General features: G+C 45.2%; 1 protein-coding gene across 1 annotated transcript in view; it reads left to right on the top strand.

The window, feature by feature from the left end:
- The window catches only part of DUSP29 (dual specificity phosphatase 29), a 31,928-nt gene extending 11,804 nt beyond the window's left edge, over positions 1-20,124 (top strand). The window contains exons 3-4 of the mRNA XM_019624241.1: positions 10,814-11,034; positions 19,594-20,124. Coding sequence (XP_019479786.1) covers positions 10,814-11,034; positions 19,594-19,838 — 466 coding nt within the window. The 3' untranslated portion in view covers positions 19,839-20,124. The remainder of the gene's footprint in view (positions 1-10,813; positions 11,035-19,593) is intronic.

Genomic DNA, 20,124 nt, shown 5'->3' with positions numbered 1-20,124 from the left:
CATATATTTTGACCCCAAATATTACTTTAAAAACATAATTTACAGAAATAAGAGTACCAATACATAAGGAAATATATACAACAATGTTTAACAGTTTGAAGTAGCAAAAAAGGGGGGGTTATCTGAACCTCTTGCTTTTAATAATAAAGTCTTAAATAAATGTAATAAATATATGGTGTTCCTATTATAAAGGTAATAGATGCTCAGTGTATAAATATATAAATCTTAGTTTTCCTATTTGTAATAGGTTAACAAGAGAATCTTCCTCATAGGGTTGAGTGGATTAAGTGAGATAATATATGTAAAATATCAGTGCAGTTTCTAATACATAGTAAGTATTCAATAAAGTTAGCTATGATAATAAAATAGTGGTTCATCTAAGATAGAAAAACTTTAAAATTTCCCAAAATAATCACCAAAGCCCATTACTCCAAAGCTACTCCTGTGAATATTTTAGTATATTTCCTCCTAGGTATCTGTATATTATTTGGGGTTTTAAAATTTGCTTTTACATAGTTGTAGCCATGTTGATTATTCATTTTTGACTTTTTTCACATAGCATCATTCATAAACTTTTTCCTTATTACATACTTCTCATTCATTTAATTATAATATAATATTAATATTATTATAACATTAATTATAATATATTATATAATATAGTAATATATTAGATGACTATAAGATCATTTATTTAACCACTTCCCTGTTATTAAACATATTGGTTATTTCCATATTCTCACTTTTATAAATAATCTGCCATGGACATCTTTATGCATAATTTTTTTTTCATATTTAGGATTATTTCTTTAGATCTGACCCTAAAAATGGTATACCTGGGGGAAGGGGGATTAAGATTTTTTAAAACTTACACTGTCTCTGTGTCTTTATGCTGTTCCCTTTGCCTAAAATGCCTTTCCCTTCACCTCATCTCTGTGTCCAGATCCTATGCACTTAAAGTCCACTTAAGTTGTTTCTGCCATGAAGCTAGCTTTCCTCAGTCCCCATAGTGAGAAGTAAGTTTTTTCTCTCTGTACATTATATGCTATATTTACCTTTCCTATAGCTTATAATAGAAATAATAGCTAAGTTGTATTGAATTTTTACCATGTGCTGTGCCCTGTGCTAGGCATCAATTAAACTCTACAACAACCCTAGGAAGGAGGTACCATTTATCACTCCTATTTTACAAATGGGCAAAGCAAGGCTCAGAGAGTTCATCCATTTAGTCAGTCAGTCAGTCAGTCAGTCAGTCAGTCAGTATTTACTGGCACCTTACTATGAGCTGTGGAGGATATGAAGAGAAATTAAGTGACCAGCCCAAGGTCATACCACCAATGAGTGATAGAATCTATACTCAAACCCAAATCAGGAAATGTGGTCAGTCAGATAAAGAAGCCGTTTTACAGTTGAGGAGAAGAGATGTGTAGAAATGTAACAGGGAACAGAAAGAGAAGTGGGTGGTGGGGTGGAAGGGGTGTGGGGTTTGTGTCTTAGCTCTGCCAATTTTCAGTTGTGTGAACTTGGACAAGTTATTTTACCTCTGTTCTCCTTATAAGGCAGGAGTAATAGGGCTGGTCTCATAGGGTGAAGATTAAATGAATTAAAACAAGTGAGGTGCTGGAGTAGAAGCTGCACATAGTAATGCTCACTAAGTGTGTGGTATTATGGATCTGAGAAAGCATCACAGAAGAGGTGATTCTGGGCTTTGGAAGATGGGTAGGATTTCAACAGAATTCCAGGCAGAGGGAGCAGGAGGAGAAAAGGCATGGAGTTGAAAAGAAACAGGGTGATTTACCTGGACTATAGGGGATGAATGTGGTAGAAAGGGCACTTTCAGAAGGTCTTGGATTAAGCCAAATTCTACCACGATGTGGTCAGCTTAGACAGCAGTGCTGTAATATGACAGGAGACCCCAAAATCTCAGTGACCTACAATGACAATGGCTTATGTCCCATGCATGGGACATGTCCATGGTGGGCCCCTTCTAACTGTGCTGCATGTCCACTTTACTCCAGGACTCAGGACCTAGGCTGATGCCCACGTTCCATTGGCCAAAGCAAGTCTGTGCCAAAGCCTCACATCAGTGGGGCAGAAAAATGGAACCTACCCTAGGGAGGGGCAGCAAATACTCTAAACGGTAATACGCCGTCTCCCATGGCCACAATGTACTGCAGGTGTAGTGGCTTTGAATAGGTCCTTTTACCTTTCTGGGTCTATGTCCTCATCTCTAAAAATGGTTGCTGAGAAGAGTCAAAGAAATAATGGAATGTGAAAGCATTTTGTAAATTATAAAGTAATAGATGAAAATGTTACTATTATGGTTACTCAGTGAGAAAGAAACCTGAAAGGTAGGTCAGGGTCAGCTTGTGGAAGGCTGAATGCCAGCCAAAGGACTTTATTCAGGAAGTCACTGAGAGTGTCCGAGTGGGACAGACATGTTCTACTAACTAGAGTGACAGACAGTAGAGTTTGATGCGATAAGATATGCTTGCCTCCTTGATATCTGACCATCACCTTGCTTCCTTCCACCAAGAAAAGGTCACTGCCTTTTCAGTTCAATCCGGCTCTGCCTAATCAATCCCCCAAACACACACACACATGCAGAGTCTCCACAGTGTCTGACCCATGTTGCACAGCAAGAAGACTAAAATCTGCATTATGTGGTGCTTGTCCCCATCTCTGTTCAGGGTCCCTCCTAATCACCCACTTAACAAGGTTCATGAGACCCACAGATGCTTAGGGAGAAAGCAATCTGCCAACACAACCACGCAGAGGTTATAACCCGGCTGAGAGCAGGCATGGTGGCCTGTGTTCCTTGGTGTCTTTACAGGTGTTGTCTAAAACATCCAAAAGCTTAGAGCTGGCTCCTTGGGCATAAAGCCTTTATGCACAGTTTTAATTTGATATTTGCATTTAGGTTGAGTTTTTCCTTTCCCTGAAAGCACCTAAGATTTCTGAGCGCCGAGTATCAAGGCTCTGGAAGCTAGGACGGTCAGGACCCAGGAGTGAGGGTGGGCATCCTGGGGCAGCCAGAGCCACCTGCCGCTCCTAGAACTAAGACCAGTGATGCCTGGAGCCCACGTCGCCCCACAAAGCAGCTCACTCTTTCCTCCTCCTCTCTCCTCAAGGGCGTCTTTAAGGAGAGAGGCAAAATGGCTGAGCATCTGCTCCAGAGCCATAATGTCTGGGTCAAATACTGGCTCCCATGTGGCCTTGAGCATATCTCTCAAGCTTTCTGAGCTTCGATTTCTTCACCTATAGGATGTGGATTCAATGAGCTAATACACGTGACTCAATACATGTGCAGTCCCTGGCACACTCACTAAGTGTGACCTATTACAGATCAGGCAGGTTCTGGTAATTTGACTCACAGTGTGAGAAGAAGGTAAAGAATGGTCACTATGCTTTGCCACTAAGGGTCCCTCTATGCTAAGGGCAACATTGGGACAGAAAACAACCCTGGTTAAATTTCTCCCATGAGATGCTATCGTGAACCCAAGGCCAGGTTGGAAGGAAGGAAGGTCCCTCCCACTGGGTCTTCTCCAGCTCATGTACCAATTCCCTCCACAGACACTGTCCTGGCCTTCCAGGGACCCAAGTGACCTAAGGCCTAAGGAGGTATTGCCACATCAAAGCCCCACGGGCCTGTGGGTTTCTGAATTTCTAAAGTATTTTCTCAGTCCCAGCTTATCTCAAAGGAATTCACCAAGTGAGGTGCCTGGTGACTTCAAGTCCTCATTGCTTACCAGCCCAGGGGAGGGCAGAGGTGACTCCACCACCACAGCCAGTAAAAAGAGGCCAAGGGGTTGGTGTTCAGTGTGCTGGGTCGGCAGAGGGGGTCGGGCCAGGCCAACCTTTTGGATTGTCTCATGGGAAAGTCTGTCTCACTCAAGGCACAGCCACCCTCTCTCCCTGTCCATTTCCTACAATTCGGTGGGGAGTCTGCATTTGCCACACGTAGGAACTGTAAGGTCAGCACAGAGCAGCACAAAAGCCATCAAGCAGGAATCAGGGCCCAGAGTTCAAGGCCCCAATGAGGGTGGCTACTGTGTGTGCCCTTTGGCAAAACATTTTACTGTTCTGGGACTCAGTTTCTTTATTTGTAAAATAAAGGGATGATTTCAAAGGTCCCTTCCAGCTCTAAACTAAAATTCTTTAAGAAATGTCCTATTAAATAAATTAGGCTTTATTAGATTCAAGCACATACTTGTTTTATTACTTTTAAGTCATTCAAATTAGATTCAAATTAGGTTAACCAAGTGTTGCCCTCCAGAGAGCCAGCACTGGTGTCAATGATGAGATAAGAATAATTCATGGCCTCTTATCAATCAGCAGTTCCTAAATAGGTGCTTCAAAAGTGCTCGAGTATGCTTGAAAGCACCAAGTTTCTGTCATTTAAATATTCTCACTTTAATCTCATTCACATCTTTCATTTGCAAAGCAAAAATTTTTTTTTATTTTTTTCCCCCCAATAGTCAGCAGGAGGGGAACTATCCTGGCTTCTGTCAAAGTGATTGCAAATTCCCAGGTAGGACAACCTCTGATAGCCAGGCTCGGCTGAAACAGGATAACTGAGCAATCTCTTCCTTCTCACCATCACCAGGGCGCTGTTAGCCTGCTCCTCTGCTTGAATGGTGCGGGCCTTAAGCAGCTCCTCATTTTTATTAAAACCACAGATGCCTCCAAGGTCTGGCTTTTGGGGTCATCAACAGCCATCTGCCCTTCCAGGTAAAGCCTGATTCCTCCCATGCCTGTGGCCAGACCCACTCAGCGTGCTTTTCAGGTCTCTCTCTCTGTCTCTCTCTCTGTCTCTCTCTCTGTCTCTCTCTCTCTCTCTCTCTCTCTCTCTCTCTCTCTCCTCCCAACCAGACCAACAGCCTCAAAAGCCAGAGGCCTCTCCAGGGCTGTCCTGTCATAAAGGAGGCTAGAACATGAGGTGAAGGCAAATCAATCAGCTGAGACAGCCCTCAACTTGAGAGAGGGCTTCTCACTGGCACAAGGGGACAGCTGCATCCTCTCCCCTGTGAGAATAAGGAACTTATTCAGCCTCTTACCAATTAGAGCTAAAACTTGACCTGCTTCCAGTGGGGACCATAGCTAGTTTAGGGTGCAGCAAAAACACAGCCAAGTCTGACAATTTCACGTGCTGAATGCTACATGAAAGGACTAGAAAATCTGGACCCTGAACCTCCCAGTACCAAAGGCGACTTAGATATAAATGGGCGCCAGTCATGGGCAAGGTGACGGAGGAAAAGACGCTGGAGGCCCTGGTCTGGCTGGACCTTCTCATGCTGGGGAACAGCTTTTCAGCGAAGGCCTCAAGCAATGTCAATTATTTCCTTTCACAGTGAGCCAAATGCCTAGTCCCATCATGAGCCCAACATTGTTTCTCAACGTGTCCTCTTTCCCCTCTTAGTTCCATCCTTGGAGGACTGGAGTCTGGGGGAATGGGCAGGTGATAAAGAGATTTCTAACAAGAGTTTTAAAAGTGCCAAGTCAGTCTCTCCTGAGAACTAAGAATAAAACATTAATAAAAATCATGGTGTACATTTACGTATCAAGTGAATATATGGCATGTTCATTACTGAAAATTTACAAAACACAGATAAACAAAAAGAAGAAAATTAAAATTTTCATTACCCATAATCTCAGTACCCAGAGATAACTTTTGATCAGATTTTGGCATACATCTCTCTACTACTTCTTTCCCTTGAATTTCTCTTTTAACCTTTCAAGTAAACCTGAATATTGCATTGTTCAACTTTACAATTCTTGTAAGAAGGTACTGCCAGTGTAAGTGGTTCTATTTAACAAATAGAGAAAACTGAGGGTCCCAGAGGTTCAGTTGTTTTAGTTCATGTGGCAGTTTAAGCTTATAAACTACACGTATCGGCCCTGTGTTTTATGAGGGGCCTCAAAACCGAACAGTTTCATTATCAGCAAATAATAAGAACACCCAAGAAACTACAAAGCCAGTGAATTTCACTTCATATCAGGTGAACTGACCAAGATGAAAAACTGGAAATGGAACTGCTGTTTTAAAGTCCAAGGAGTAGGTGTGGTCAAGACTCCAAAGGAGGAGGTCACCATCAGGGTCACGTCCACGAAATGAAGTGCGATCACAACAGCATCAGAATAAATAAGGTGCCAAATTACAGGATACAAGTCATAAATGAACAGGAGTCCATAAGGTGTGAGAAATCGGTGGGTCCTCACAGACACGAGGGTGTGGAGAACCATCTGGTCGATCATTTAGTGGGCTTTCTTCTAGCGCAGGATCCTGGCAACATGGGGGAGCAGCTGGTTTCCCACTGCCAGGAAGCTGGTGGAGGGCTTGTACAAATACGTACATGCATGTCCCCCCTCCCCAACAGCATACACTTGGGGGAAATGGGCTTTCAGGAGGATGCTGAGATATGTAGGCTGAGAATCAGGAAGGCAGCAAGGGACCTGAAAAAGTGGAACGTCAGGAGTGCTGCCCAAGGAGACTGCCTCACGCAGAGTGTCCTAAAGGGTGCGGGGTTGAAGCAAGCTTCTGGGAGGAACTCCAAGGGGTTAGAAGGAAGCTGGACCACGCTAGAGCGGGAGGAAGGGAGGGAAGGTCTCCCACTGAGGAAATGGACATGCGAGAAGGAAGTCACTTCTCTGGCTCTCCAATCTGGTGTTAGAATCCAGAGCTAGGTGAGGTTCACAGACAGGAAGAGGAGCTAAAGAGAATTGGGTAAAAAACAGGGATATAACAATGTTCTTCAAAAGTACACTGCACGAGTCCAACGCATGTGTGAGAAAATGTCCAATCATTGCTAAAACAAATTAATGAAAATGAGACACCATTTTGTTGGTGGTGTTTTGTTTTGTTTTTGTTTTTGCCTGTGAAATCAGCAAAGAATTAAAAAATAGGAATGTAAATTTGAGCAAGCTTTCTGGAGGATAATTTAGTAATGAGTATCAAATGTGTTTAAAATGCTCATACCCATTGATCCAGCAATTCCACTTAAAAACAATTGCTCCTAAGAACATAATTAAAGATGTGCCAAAGAAGTACACCAAAGTTGTTTATTTATAGTGTTTCTGATAATACCTGTCAATCCCTCTTCAGGAGAGGGAGGGAGGGAGGGAGGGAGAGAGGAAGGGAAGGAGAGAGAGAGAGAGAGAGAGGACAGAGATATTGAGATAGAGATGATAGAGATAGAGCTAGGGATAGAGAGAAGACAAATGTCCAAAAATAGGGGCTTGTGAGGTGAAACTGAGATTTACCTATAGGATGGAACAGCACGCTGCTATTGAAGGCAATATGTTGACACAGAAGATGTTTACAATATATCACTATGTCAAACTCTTTGAAACTCTGTATATAGTATTATACCCCCAAACAAATCTCTACATAAAATATACAAATCTATGCATAGAAAAACAACTGGAAGAGCTTATATCAAACAGCAAATAGTCTTTATCTCTAGTGGGTAGAACTATAGGTAATTTTTTTTGGTGGTGTTGGTGGTGGGGTTATGTTTTCCACATTCTGCATTGACCTTGTGTTCTTTTCATAATTAGATAATATATTATTTTTTAAATCAACAGGTTGCTTACATCTAGGATTTTTCTTAAACAACCAGAATCTAAAGCTCCTGCATCATCTAGATTCTAGAAGTAAATTCCTAAATCTGTTTTTCTTCTGAGCTTTTCTCTTTCAGCAAAGCACGTTTCTTAGTCTATTTGCCACATAACATATCTGATCAGGTGGTCCTGAAACTTAAAAAAACAAAACAAAGCAGTATGACACAGCACTCCCTGACACCACCACCCCTCCACTCCCAATAATTGCTGAGCTAGGCATCCTGGTCAAGTGTGGATCTGCCCCATCAAAGCCCCTGTCTAGTAAGAGTATTGAGTCACTCTGTTGATTTGCAGATCCCCATTCTGCCACGGATACTCTTCTGAGCCCTCAACCAGACTGAGTAAACCAAGCTAGGGGGAAATCCCAGGTGGTGTGTGAGAATGCCACCTCCTCTCCCCTGCCCAGGTAGCCACAGAGCTCTGAAAACCTGCAGTGGACCTCTGATACCCACCAGGTCTAATCCTCCCCATGAGCCCTATTCTGTCCCTCAGACACCAGGCAAAACCAGCTCTGTGGGGTGAAGTGACGGTGTCATGCAATGAGTCTTGTTGCATATCTACCCCGATCCTTGACCCCAAAAGTGGCAAAGGGCAAACTGTTATTTATTCAAACTGCTATTTGATTATGTTGAAACCCAACTGCTGAACCCAGAGAGAACAGTCTTTATGGTGGGTAGAAACTTCCTGTCAAGGACAGTTAATTTTAATTTTTCCACTGAGCTCAACCTCAAAGTGAGGTTGATTGCTACTCAGCAAGATGGACTGCATTAGTGGAGGCTTTAATTAAGCACAGATCTATATCCCTAAAGCATAATGTTTGTTGTATACATACTTTAGGACAAGAAGAAAAATGAAAAGCAGACCTTCCTGAGGAAAAATTGAAAGCAGAATGTATTCCATAGTCAGGATGGTAGCACCAAAGGCCAGCTGGGGGGCTTGGTGGGACTCCCCAGCTCCCTTCCTCAGTCCCGATGGGCTGTCAGCAAATGTTTCTAAAAGCTCAATGCCTGGGTTCAGCTCTCTCTTTCCCAAACACTGGACTCCATCGTAGTTCCTCTCATGGCAAACAAAAGGCTACAGGAAACCAGTGATTGAAGTGTGGGGGGAGCTCACCCAGGGGCCACAGCATGTGTTTCTGCTGCAGGGCTCCTCTCTGCCAAGGATGTTGACCCATGTTGGCATCCAATATGGCCACTTCTGTCCACGTCCTTTTACCAGTGGCCTTGAAATGAGCCGTCAGCTGGAGCACAATGCCACTTTTGGCCTCTTACTGTGATGGTTCCAGACCCCCGTCACCTCTTCCCTGAGCTGTAGAACTGGTCTTTGTGCTGTTGAGAGATGTCGTCTTAAAGTCCAGATGGAATCACCCCTCCGCAAATACTATCAAAAGCTCTCATTGACCCCCAAATACAGATCCTGACACCCAAGCACTTCCATGATCGAATCCTACAGTCCCTCTGCAAAACTTTCTCTCCTCTCCTCTCACATGCTATGCTTTGTCCAAACCAGTCCTCTCCTCCCTGCCCCCATTCCCAATCCATCAGTAAGTCTGCTGTGACATCACCCTAATCCAAGCCACCTTCTTCTCTTGGCTGAATAATTGTGACAGCCTCCAACAGAGCTCCCCGCTTCTATTTTTTGCGCCTCTCCTATCCATCTCCACAATCGGCCATACTGATCCTTTAAAAGTAAACAATGCTCACCCCTGCCTCTAAGTCCACTGTGGCATGTGGCATTTCATCACACTTAGAATAAAATCCAAACTGCCTCCTGTGGCCTACAGAGCTCACCATGACCCAGCCCCTGCCCCTGCCCCTGCCTACCTTTCCAAATTCCTCTTGTACCAGTACTGCCCTCATTCATTTCCCTTCTGTTCATAGGACTTGCTGTTCCCTCTTCCTGGATGAAACGCTTTTCCTCCAGCTCTTCCCCCGCCTAGCTCCTTCTCATCTCTCATTCTTAGTTCAAATGCCAACCTCCCTGCAGAGATCTCCCCTGACCACCTTACCTAGAGCAGGTTATTTCTGCACAGCTCTTACTGCTATCTGAAATTACCTTGCTGATTCATTTGTGGTTTACTTGCTAGCCTTATTAGAATCTAAGCTTCCTGAGGGACAATTGTTGCGTCATCAGCACCCAGGACAGTGCCTGGCTCACAATAGAATCTAAATGATTATTCGGGGATAAATGATTGCTTGCAGGAAATAATAAACATTTCCTGAAAGGCCTTCCTTATCGCCAGCTTCCATCCCTTATGTTGTGCTACTTCCTTGGCTTGGCATGCCCTTGCCTCTGTCTTCCCCACCATCACAAAGGGCTGACGTTTGTAGTAGGCAGGCTCATAGGCCCCCTCCAGTGATGTCTCCCTCGACCTCTCTAGGCAGAAATAACCCCTGCTTCCTCCGCCTCATGTTCCATGACTTTATTATTCATTCCTGGAAATTCTTGCCTAGAAAGATAAAGCTATAAACAAGAAAATAACTTCACCGTTGGCTTCAAGAACTTCCCGACATCAGACAATAGATGGTTCAAATAGCTCTGCTTCTCAGCACAGTGCTTTGCCCAACCAGGCAATGATTCACTTATCAAAGCAAGGGTTTTGCATTGTGTTCACCAATCCCATGAACACCTATACCAGGAATTTTGCCCAGTCCCAATCAAATCCTCGCACTGAAGGACTCCTCTGAAACCGTTCATTTGAGCCCCAACCTCCAAATATTACAAACATCCGGAGGGGTCAGAGGAGAGGCTGCTTGAAAGGGTCCCCTGAGGTTCTGTGAAGGTGGCATTCTGCCTTACATCCCAACATTACCTGATGAACAGGTTATTATGGCGGCCTTCTGGGGGATGTGGCAGGTGACAGTCCACTCCTGCAGCCACCACAGTGTCCAGCACCCAGCTTTTCTATATTTGGTGAATGATGAAAGAGTGAAAGGACAAATGAGTAGCTACCTACCCCACCCTCCAACCCTCTCCCTTTTAGAAGGGGCACAGCCAGAAACATGAAATGGCACAGGTGGCCAAGGGTTCAGTAAGAGCAGGGCTTTGGACTAGGGAAGGCCTTCATTTCAATGACTAATCCTTATTCTGGAGCCAGAATCCATAGCAGAAACCTTTGGGCGGTGCCCAAGTTTGCCCCCAGATCCAGGCTAAAGCGCCACACAGCAGACCACCTTTTCTCCCTTGCACCCAGGGCGACAGCGCTGGACCGCTACAGGCTGCAGAAGGCAGGCTTCACGCACGTGCTGAACGCGGCCCACGGCCGCTGGAACGTGGACACGGGGCCCAATTACTACCGCGACATGGCCATCGAGTACCACGGAGTGGAGGCTGACGACCTGCCCACCTTTGATCTCAGCGTCTTCTTCTACTCAGCGGCCTCTTTCATCGACAGGGCACTCGGCTTGGATGACAGTAAGACCTGCCGCCCAACTGTGGCCCCGCCCCAGAGGCCCCGCCCCCAGCCCGAGGTCGCACCCCTCACACATCTGTGCTGTCTATGTCTGCTCCCCTCTGAAAGCTGGCCCTTCCTGGGTTGCACGTGGATGAGCTGGAAATGTCTGAGCCCCTGGGTGTGCTGCTGTGAGCCCCACTGAGCGCTGCTGGTGGAATTCCGGCTTTGACTGAATTGGCATTGGGAGGGTTCAGAGGAGAGGCCTTGGGCCTGAAGCTCTCTTCCATAAGGCACACCAGCCATCCCTCCAAGGGGCAATCTGGGAGCCTTCAAAGCTGGGATGCGCCAGAGACACTAACGTGCCTGGGCCCAAACCCGACTAATAAGCCAAGAGTTTTCATGCCAGAAAACCTTCGGGCAGCTAACTTGAGTAGGAATCTATGGAGAAACTTCAAATTCTCCTACCAACCCACCCAGCTCACAGCCTCCCTGACCCCTTTTCTTCACCCCCATCATACCCAATCTAGTGAGACCTCCTGCAGAAAGCTGACAACTTAGTCTCTATAAGTGGAAAACTATATTTGAGACTGAGCTTTGCACCCGTTCATGATGCCCAAATTTCCGAGGATTAATTATCTATTTTTAAAATCACAGTGCTAGTCCTTGTGCTCAAAATGTAGTTTTAGCTGCCCTAATCCAGGGAGAGGCTACAAGCCTATTTTGGAGAGGAGGGCACAATTTAGGCATGCATCAGGTAAGACAATATGCAGTTATTGCTGCAGGGTGTATTTCAGTGGCATTCCGTAGAGGCCAGAAGGACTTGAATTCCCTAATCTGTGCCGTGACTTCAGCTCTGTGTGTCACATCTCTTTATGGGGCCATCACATAATTCGGGGTATCCAGTTACAGTACTCCCCCCCTCTTATTTGCAGTTTCACTTTCCTTGGTTTCAGTTACCTGCAGTCAACTGTAGTCTGAAAATATTAAATGGAAAATTCCAGAAATAAACAATTCATACGTTTTAAATTGCACACCATTCTGGGTAGCGATGAAATCTCCAAGTGTCCCAACCCATCCCGTCAGGGATGTGAATCATCCCTTTGTCCAGCGTATTCACACTGTAGACGCTCCCTGCCCATTAGTCACTTAGGAGCCGGCTGGGTTATCAGATTGGCTGTCTCAGTATCACAGTGCTTGAGTTCAAGTAACCCTTATTTTACTTAATGGCCCCAAAGTGCAAGAGTAGTGATGCTGACAATTCAGATATGCCAAAGAAAAGCCCTGAAGTGTTTCCTTTAAGTGAAAAGGTGAAAGTTCTTGACTTAATAAGAAAAGAAAAAAAAATCATATGCTGAGGTTGCTAAGATCTTGCTGTAAAGGAATTTTCTATCTGTGAAACTATGAAGAAGAAGAAATTTCTGCTAATTTTTCTGTCACACCTTAAGCTGCAAAAGTTAGCACCGCAGAGCATTCAATACAAGTGCTTAGTTAAGATGGTAAAAGCATTAAATTTGTGGGTGGAAGACATGAACAGAAAACATGTTCTGATTGATGGCAACATTTTGCACAGGAAAACATTGAGCTTATACAAAGACTTCAGCAAGGGATCCCCTGAAATGAGTGACACCAAGTCATTTAATGCAAATGAGGGATGGCTACACAGATTCAGGAATAGGTTCGACTGAAAAATATACAAACTACTAGAGAGGCTGAGTCTGCGGATGAAGCCAGCTGCTGCCACATTTCCAGCAGAGTTGAAAAAGTTGATTAGGTTCGGTGCTATCTGCAGTTTCAGGCATGCACTGAGGGTCTTGGTATACAACCTTCACGGATAAGGGGGGACTGCTGTACTGAAAGCCTTTCTTACCACAACAGTTTGGGACTACAGGGCTCACTGACTGACCGACTAGCCTGCTTTAGGAACTCGCAGGCTGTGGATGGGCCTAGGCCATGACTATTGAACAGCCCCAGACCTTGATGGCTGTGCCAAGGTGGCCGTGGCCTCAGAGCCAGCCCTGCAGCACCAACAATTTGTCATTATTTTGGTTCACAAAGCAATGTCACAATGAAAAAGAAACCCAAGGAGCTGATGCCTTGTTTCAAAGTCATTCTTTTATGAGTCTTTTTTATGGGCCATCTTTTGTGTTATGCACATTCTGGATTTCCCAGCAGGATCAAAAAGCAACAGGACTCTGACTCATCATTGCGAGGTGAAATTCGCCTCAGAGTATTTGAAGTTAACTGAAAACATATTTGACGTGAAAAAAAAAACATAACAAAAAGCAACAGTACAACCACCCAATCCTTCAGTTTCACTTGCCATTCCTGTATCTTCGACCTTCCCTTTAATGGAAGGGGTCTGGCAGGCTCTGGAGAAGACAGGGTTGGATTCAAATTCATGCCGCACAACTTCCTAACAGTCTGATTTCTCAGAGCCTTGGTTTCTCCATCTGGTGCTAAAAATATTTACCCTGAAATGTTCTAATGAGGCTCAGCAGTAACCGACACAAAGCACTTAGCGCAGAACCTGGTGCGCAGCAGGCTCTCAGATGTGTTTGATAAAGAGAGGTCGTGCACCGTGAAACACATAACCACACTAACACATGCACATCATCATCATAAAGTTTCCAATCCCCAAAGAAAAAAAGACATTCCAACTTTGAACTTGCATGATATACTCACATGACAGCTTGTTTTTTGGTTCCTGGCACATGATTTTAGAGTCTGCCCCCAACTACCAAACCAGGAAAGAATGGGGCTCTCATGTCCTGTTTAGGCCTGGGCACATCACAGAGCATCGATGTGGAGAGGTCAGGCTGGTGTGGCTCGTCACTAATAGGCCACTTGAAAGCACCTAGAAGAGAAAGGTCAAGAGGGAAAAGTACACACCCATGTCAGAGAACATGCAGGGGGTGGGAGACTAGACCAGTTGGCTGGGGATGGGGAGCTGGACATGACTATATGGCCAGGTGGGAGGCTGGACTCCTGTTTCCGTGCCCTTTGCACTTGCATATCTAAAGACTTCCTCAAGTGGGGGACTCAGACGCCAACACTTCAGGACCAGGCAAAGAACATGGACAGATGGAGCTGGCTGTATTAAGGCAGCGGGGTGTGGGTAGGGGGTGCTCAAGGCTAACGAAGAGCCCCATATCCCCTAGCAGGGGTCAGCTGCTACGCAGTCCCAGCCAACATCTGCCTTGTGAGACTCAGTGCAAATGTGATTGATCTAACTTTTCAGGAAACGTCTCCAATCTGGATTTTAATGTAAAATCACTCAAATTTTAAGTGTTGGCAACAAATTGAACATTTCTTAAAATGCTGCAAAGGCCAAACAAAAGAAACCCAGTGGCTATCAGTTTGTTAGCCACTGAGTGGTCAACGTCACAAAATAAAGTGCTGGTTAGCTCAGCAACGGCATTTTCACAGGCTCCAAACAACCGAGATGACATGTGCTCAGCCTGTGTGCCACATGCACGAGGTGGCCTGATTGTGTCTAGTCGTGCACTGGAAAACCAAGGGACTTGACTGTAGCATTTTAGAGCCAGGCCCACTCATATGTTCCTTATTACACTCTTGATGTAAGAGGTGTTGATGGACAGCCTGGCCAAAAGGCAAGGCGTCTGTCCTCTCTCGTCTTTCCTCTTATTCCTTGGCTAGTTTCAGTCAAGTGTACAGTTTCCCACTGCTGCCCCTCACAGCCTATCTCGTTCACTCTTTTTGAAAAGCATTGCTTTGTGGAGCTGTGGAACTGTACTCCTGGCCTGTAATTATCCCCATGGCCCCACGGCTGCTCCTACCCTACCTTGACTTGACCCTTCTGGAAGAGCTCCCCAGGCAAGAGCTCCTCAGTCGCTCTTGAAAAATCTTGCGGATAATCTGGGCCAGTGTCCTGCCCTGAGAGCTGGGAAAACAGGGGCCTAGAGAAGCCAAGTGATGTGCCCAGTGTCACGGAGCTAATCAGAGGCCAGTGGGAATTCCTTCTGTCACTCAGGCCTTGTGGAAGGACCCTTTGCCCTTATTTTGAGCATCTGGTGACTTTGCTCTGTGAGAGGTCACCAAATAGCATGGAAGGTGAGGCATTCCAGCTGGTTATAGGATTGGAAACAACTGAACTTGTCATTTTTCATCAGAAAAAGAAGTATTGACAAAATACTGCCATGGGAACCCCGTTTGGACTGCCTTAACTGATCCTGGCACAGCATTCTCCAAGTTGAATTAGCATGGTTTTAATTCAATGAAATCTTCTAAGAAATCCCAGGGTAGATGCCCAGGGTAGAGGCTCTAAAGATCAGATTTTAGTATCACCACTCTTTCATTCGTTCTGTCTTTTTCTTAAATGAATAGTCCACTGCCTGCTTTTGAAGCCATCTTAAAATCTATTATGGATAAGGCAGGTATGAATAAATAAATGAAATCTGCTTTTGAGCAGGAGGCTGATTCTCTGTGTTTCTAAGCTTCTTAAACTTTTGTGTGACCCCTGAAAACACTGTGGAAAATTAACCAGATCAAGTCACCAGATCAGACTTTCAGGGTGTTCTAAGGGTCTGCTGCCCCACTGCAGCACACACAGGCCTGCCCCCTGGTAGCTCAAAACACACCTCACACCCTTTCTCTAAGGCAGCGTTCTCAGCCTGTGGGTCGCGACCCCTTTGGGGGTTGAACGACCCTTTCACAGGGGTCGCCTAAGACCATTGGAAAACAAAAAGATATTTACATTACGATTCATAACAGTAGCAAAATTACAGTTTTAGAGTAGCAACGAAAATAATTTTATGATTGGGTCACCACAACATGAGGAACTGTATTAAGGGATCGCGTCATTAGGAAGGTTGAGAACCGCTGTAAGGACTTCCACACACCCAGATCGGTTTGGGGAGAAGTATAAATTCTGCCTTTGAGAGCTGCTGAGGAAGGCCAGTTCAAGGTAGTGAGTGAGAGATTGGCAAAGGGCAGCTCCCCAAACCAAGAAAGGAGGTTGCTTAGAGAGTACACACCTGGTGGGGTGTGGGCAGGGGTACAGGTGAGGGGGGTGGAGTTGGGGGGCTTGGCCTGTATGTGTGATTTGAGTGACAGAGGTCTACCTTCTGGTCAGAAGTGAAAATATGCAATTGGGAAACAGTAGAGATCCTGGATTTGGGTTTTCTTCAAAGATTATGGAAGCTTCCCTTTTGGTAAAGGCTTAAAGGGAAACATTTCATTGAAATCACTATTTTCCAAACAGATTGTGATCTATAGTGAGTCATAAAAACAATTTAGTGAGTGCAACCAGTATTTCTTTTAAAAAAAATTCAATAGATTAGAATAGAAAACATCAGCATGCATTTCATGTAATAAAAGTACATCTTATTTTGTGAAACTTTCTGATACACACACACTTGTGAGACCACATAACATTTAAGAGCTTCACTCTGGTGTCAGTTGCCCTGGGCTTGAGTCACGGTTCTGTCACTTTCTAACTGTGTGACTTGGATAAGTCACATCTCCGCACTTCAGCGACGTCCTTTGTAAAATGGGGATAATCTTTTATCTACCTCATTAGTCGTTGAGAGGATTGACTACAATAAAATACATAAAAACCTACTTGGGAGATATGGGGGCCAGGTGAGGCTATATGCATGTTAGCTGTGAATTTTACGTAGTGTTTTTGGGGGTCACAGAAAAAAGATTAAAAGCTACTGATCTAGAAAAGGCCAACCCTGATAATGCTGCCTTCACTCAGCCCTGACCCTGGCTGGTGTCTCACTGACAGCTGGCCTCCCAGTCTCTCTGTTGTGGGCCATATTGGGAACAGGCCAAACGCAGCCTTCCTTGCCTTCTCCTCTGAACTCTCCTGAGAGCAGTTTCTCACCACCCGATGCTGGGCCTGAAAGGGTGGTGCTAGCCGAGCCACACAGCAAAGAGAAAGGAAGCAGTGCCCTGAGAATCTGGGGACAGGCCCTTTACTCCAGGGAGACCTACTGAGCTCAGACGGCCATGGCATTAACACCAGGGGCTCCTGCTGAAGCTGAGCACCCCCCTCATTTCACCCCCTCCTTTTCCCTCTCCATTCCCTCCCCTCCTCCTCCTCCCACTTAACAGACTTCAGGCTCCCAAAAGACTTAATGAACTACAGCTTTCGTCTCTTTCAAGCATTTAGTCATGACAGAAAGAATTACCCTTTTTGCCAGGAGAGGAAGAAACGCTTTAGTTATCAGCAGAGCTGGCAAGGGGCCAGGCAGCCTCTGGAACAGTCTGTGGGGATTAGAATGCCAGCGGTAGACATTCCACTCCAGGAGCACAGTCGTGTGGGGCAGGCGTCCCCCAAACCCAGCTCAGCAGTAAAGAAGCTGGCACTGCTTCTTGCCCTCCTTTCCGGGCAAAGTGCACGGGGGACAGGCTGTGTGGCCACACACTTGTAGCTCAGCAGCATGCAGGGTGAGCCTGGATGACCATCTGATTAGCTTGCGGAGACTCATGAAAATGGATTGTGATAAAATGAATAGCTCTTTATGGAGCACCTCTCTGTGCCAGCGCTGTGCGTGGAGAGGCCATCAGAAGTCCTTCCTGTTGGGCGAGGTGTGCAGGCCTCTCCAGCCAGGGTGGGTGGGAAAGAGAATCCTGGTGCTTGGTGTGCAGGGTCGACTGGATTTCTCACGCTGCCATGGCTGCCGACCATCACCGCTGTCCTGGGCATGGTCCCCTGAGGAAGGTGAGAGGGACACAGCAGAGGCACGTCCATTCAGAGGTGTTCTTTCCAAGCTGTTGTCACATCCTGCTGATACTCCAGAAACCCGGGGATGTCCATGAGTGTTTTCTTGGTCATCCATCCAGGCCTCAGGCTTGAGACTCAGGAATAGGGACAGCATTGGGAGTCCCACAGTTCACACTGCCCCAAGCCAGCTCAACCCCAGCAGAGTGAACCCACAACCAGGAGAGGGTGGCCATTGGGATGGCAGTGGTGGGGACAGCCTGAGAACCTAGTCTCATTACTTTCTCTGTCCCCAGAGCACAGGGACCAGTGGCCAGCACACACTAGAGCCTCAATGACATGCTGCTTTGAACTATTTCTAGTGCTGGCGCCAGCTTTCTGGGTGACCTCTGGCAAGTCATTTCACCTCAGTGAGCATGTTTCCTTCTCTGTAAAGCAGGGATGATGATAATGAAACCTTGAAGGTTGTATTAAAGATGGAATGAGATAAAACATGTTGATGCTCACTATGTGAGCTCTAGGGCACCACCAAATGGAAGCCCAAAGGATGAGGAAAATGCTTCACATCATGGCTTCTCACTGGGCCCAGCTATTGCCATGGGAGGGGCCAATGGGAGCTTTTTTTTTCTTGTAGAGACTCTTGCAGATCCCCGGTTCTCAAACTTTTTGATCTCAGAACCCTTTTGCACTCTTCAAAACTATTGAAGACCTCAAAGAGCTTTTGTTTATGTAGGTTATAGCCATCAAAAATTACCCTATTAGAAAACCCAAACATTTTTGCAATATTCACTTAAAACTAATGAAATAAACTAGTGCATATTACTATAACATATTTTTATGAAAAATTATATTTGCCAAAATAAAGTTAGGGAGAAGAGTGGCATTCACTTCCATTTTAGCAAATCTCTTCAATGTTAGGCTTATTAGAATCCAGTTGGAATCTCATCAGCTTCTGTATTCAGTCTGTTGTGATATAGTGTTTTGGTTGATGTGTATAAAGAAAATCCAGCCTCACTCAGATATGTAGGTGGAGAAGGGTACTTTAACAGCTTTTTTAGATAATTGTGGATATTCTTCTTGATACTACACCAAAACTTGACAAATGGTAGCCTCTTAAAGGCTAGTTGTGATGTAGAATCTGAAGCCATATCGATAAACCTCATGCTCTTTTACATGAAAATCCACTGGTCTATCTTGCACTTTGAATGGATGTTTTTACCCTATGTGATTTTGTAATATCCCACATAGGTCATTAGGAAAATATTGATTTACTAAGTCATGTAGATCCTCCAAATGTTGACACTTTTCATTTGTACATTATAAAAAAAAAACACGTATTTTTAATATCACCACCAATCTTAACAGAAAAACCTTAAAAGCATTGGGAAACTGTTAACTTCGTGGTGATAGATACAAATTTTCCAAAATTCTAATTTTTGCTCAAAAGCTTGCGTTTTATCACTGGCAATAAATACCATCAGTTGTCTTCCTTAGTGTAACAGGCTTACTTTGTTCACTTTTGAGAAAAAGCCTGCCAACTACCCAAGTCTGAGTTACCATGGTTTTTCTGTCATTCATTCTTTTAAGTAAAAATGGTGTTTTCATGAAACAGTGGCTAATTCAGCTTGCAACTCAATCTCCCGTGTGCTTTTCCTTGAGATAACCATCATACTTTGGTATGTAGCGCAAGTGCTTTGTGTGTGTATCCCATTTCATCACACAGAATATTAAGAAGGGTGACCAAGGGCTGAAATTTGGTAAATTAATTTTTACTGCTTCACCAAGGGTATTCTTAAGGGCAATTGGCTGTGTTCTCCCCCGAAGGTGCATAGTGGTGAAGAACGCAATGACGACTAGTAGTTTGGTACTTCTTGTTCCCACTGCATTTCAGGTAAGATCCTGGTTCATTGCGTCATGGGCCGCAGTCGGTCGGCGACCCTGGTCCTGGCCTACCTGATGATTCACAGGAACATGACTCTGGTGGACGCCATCCAACAAGTGGCCAAGAACCGCTGTATCCTGCCCAACCGGGGCTTTCTGAAGCAGCTCCGGGAGCTAGACCTGCAGCTCGTCCAGCAGAGGAGACAGGCCCAGCAGGGCAATGATGGCGAGGAGGCCATTGAGAAGGAGATGTAGTGCCCCACAAGGGGCGGCAGAGACACTTGGGAATGGAAAGAGGAAACTGAAATAGCTCTGACATGAAGAAGGGACAGTGAAACCACAGCCTGACTTCTTCCATATAACCTCACACTTCCCGGTGGCGTGCTGATGAACAGGGAGCGTTCAAGGCTGCTTCCTGGACCAGTCCAGAGCTTGGCTTCACCATGGAATGGGGCAGTCTGGCTTCCCAGCAGAATTGGTTACAGAGGAACACACAGTTCTGCATAAAGGAGCGTGGATGATTATTTTTTTATAAGATGGG

This window comes from Hipposideros armiger, unplaced genomic scaffold, assembly GCF_001890085.2.
Source record: "Hipposideros armiger isolate ML-2016 unplaced genomic scaffold, ASM189008v1 scaffold_15, whole genome shotgun sequence".
In the NCBI taxonomy this organism is placed as follows: domain Eukaryota; kingdom Metazoa; phylum Chordata; class Mammalia; order Chiroptera; family Hipposideridae; genus Hipposideros; species Hipposideros armiger.
The sequence above is the reverse complement of the archived record's forward strand: the minus strand, read 5'-3'. Positions and strand labels throughout refer to the sequence as shown.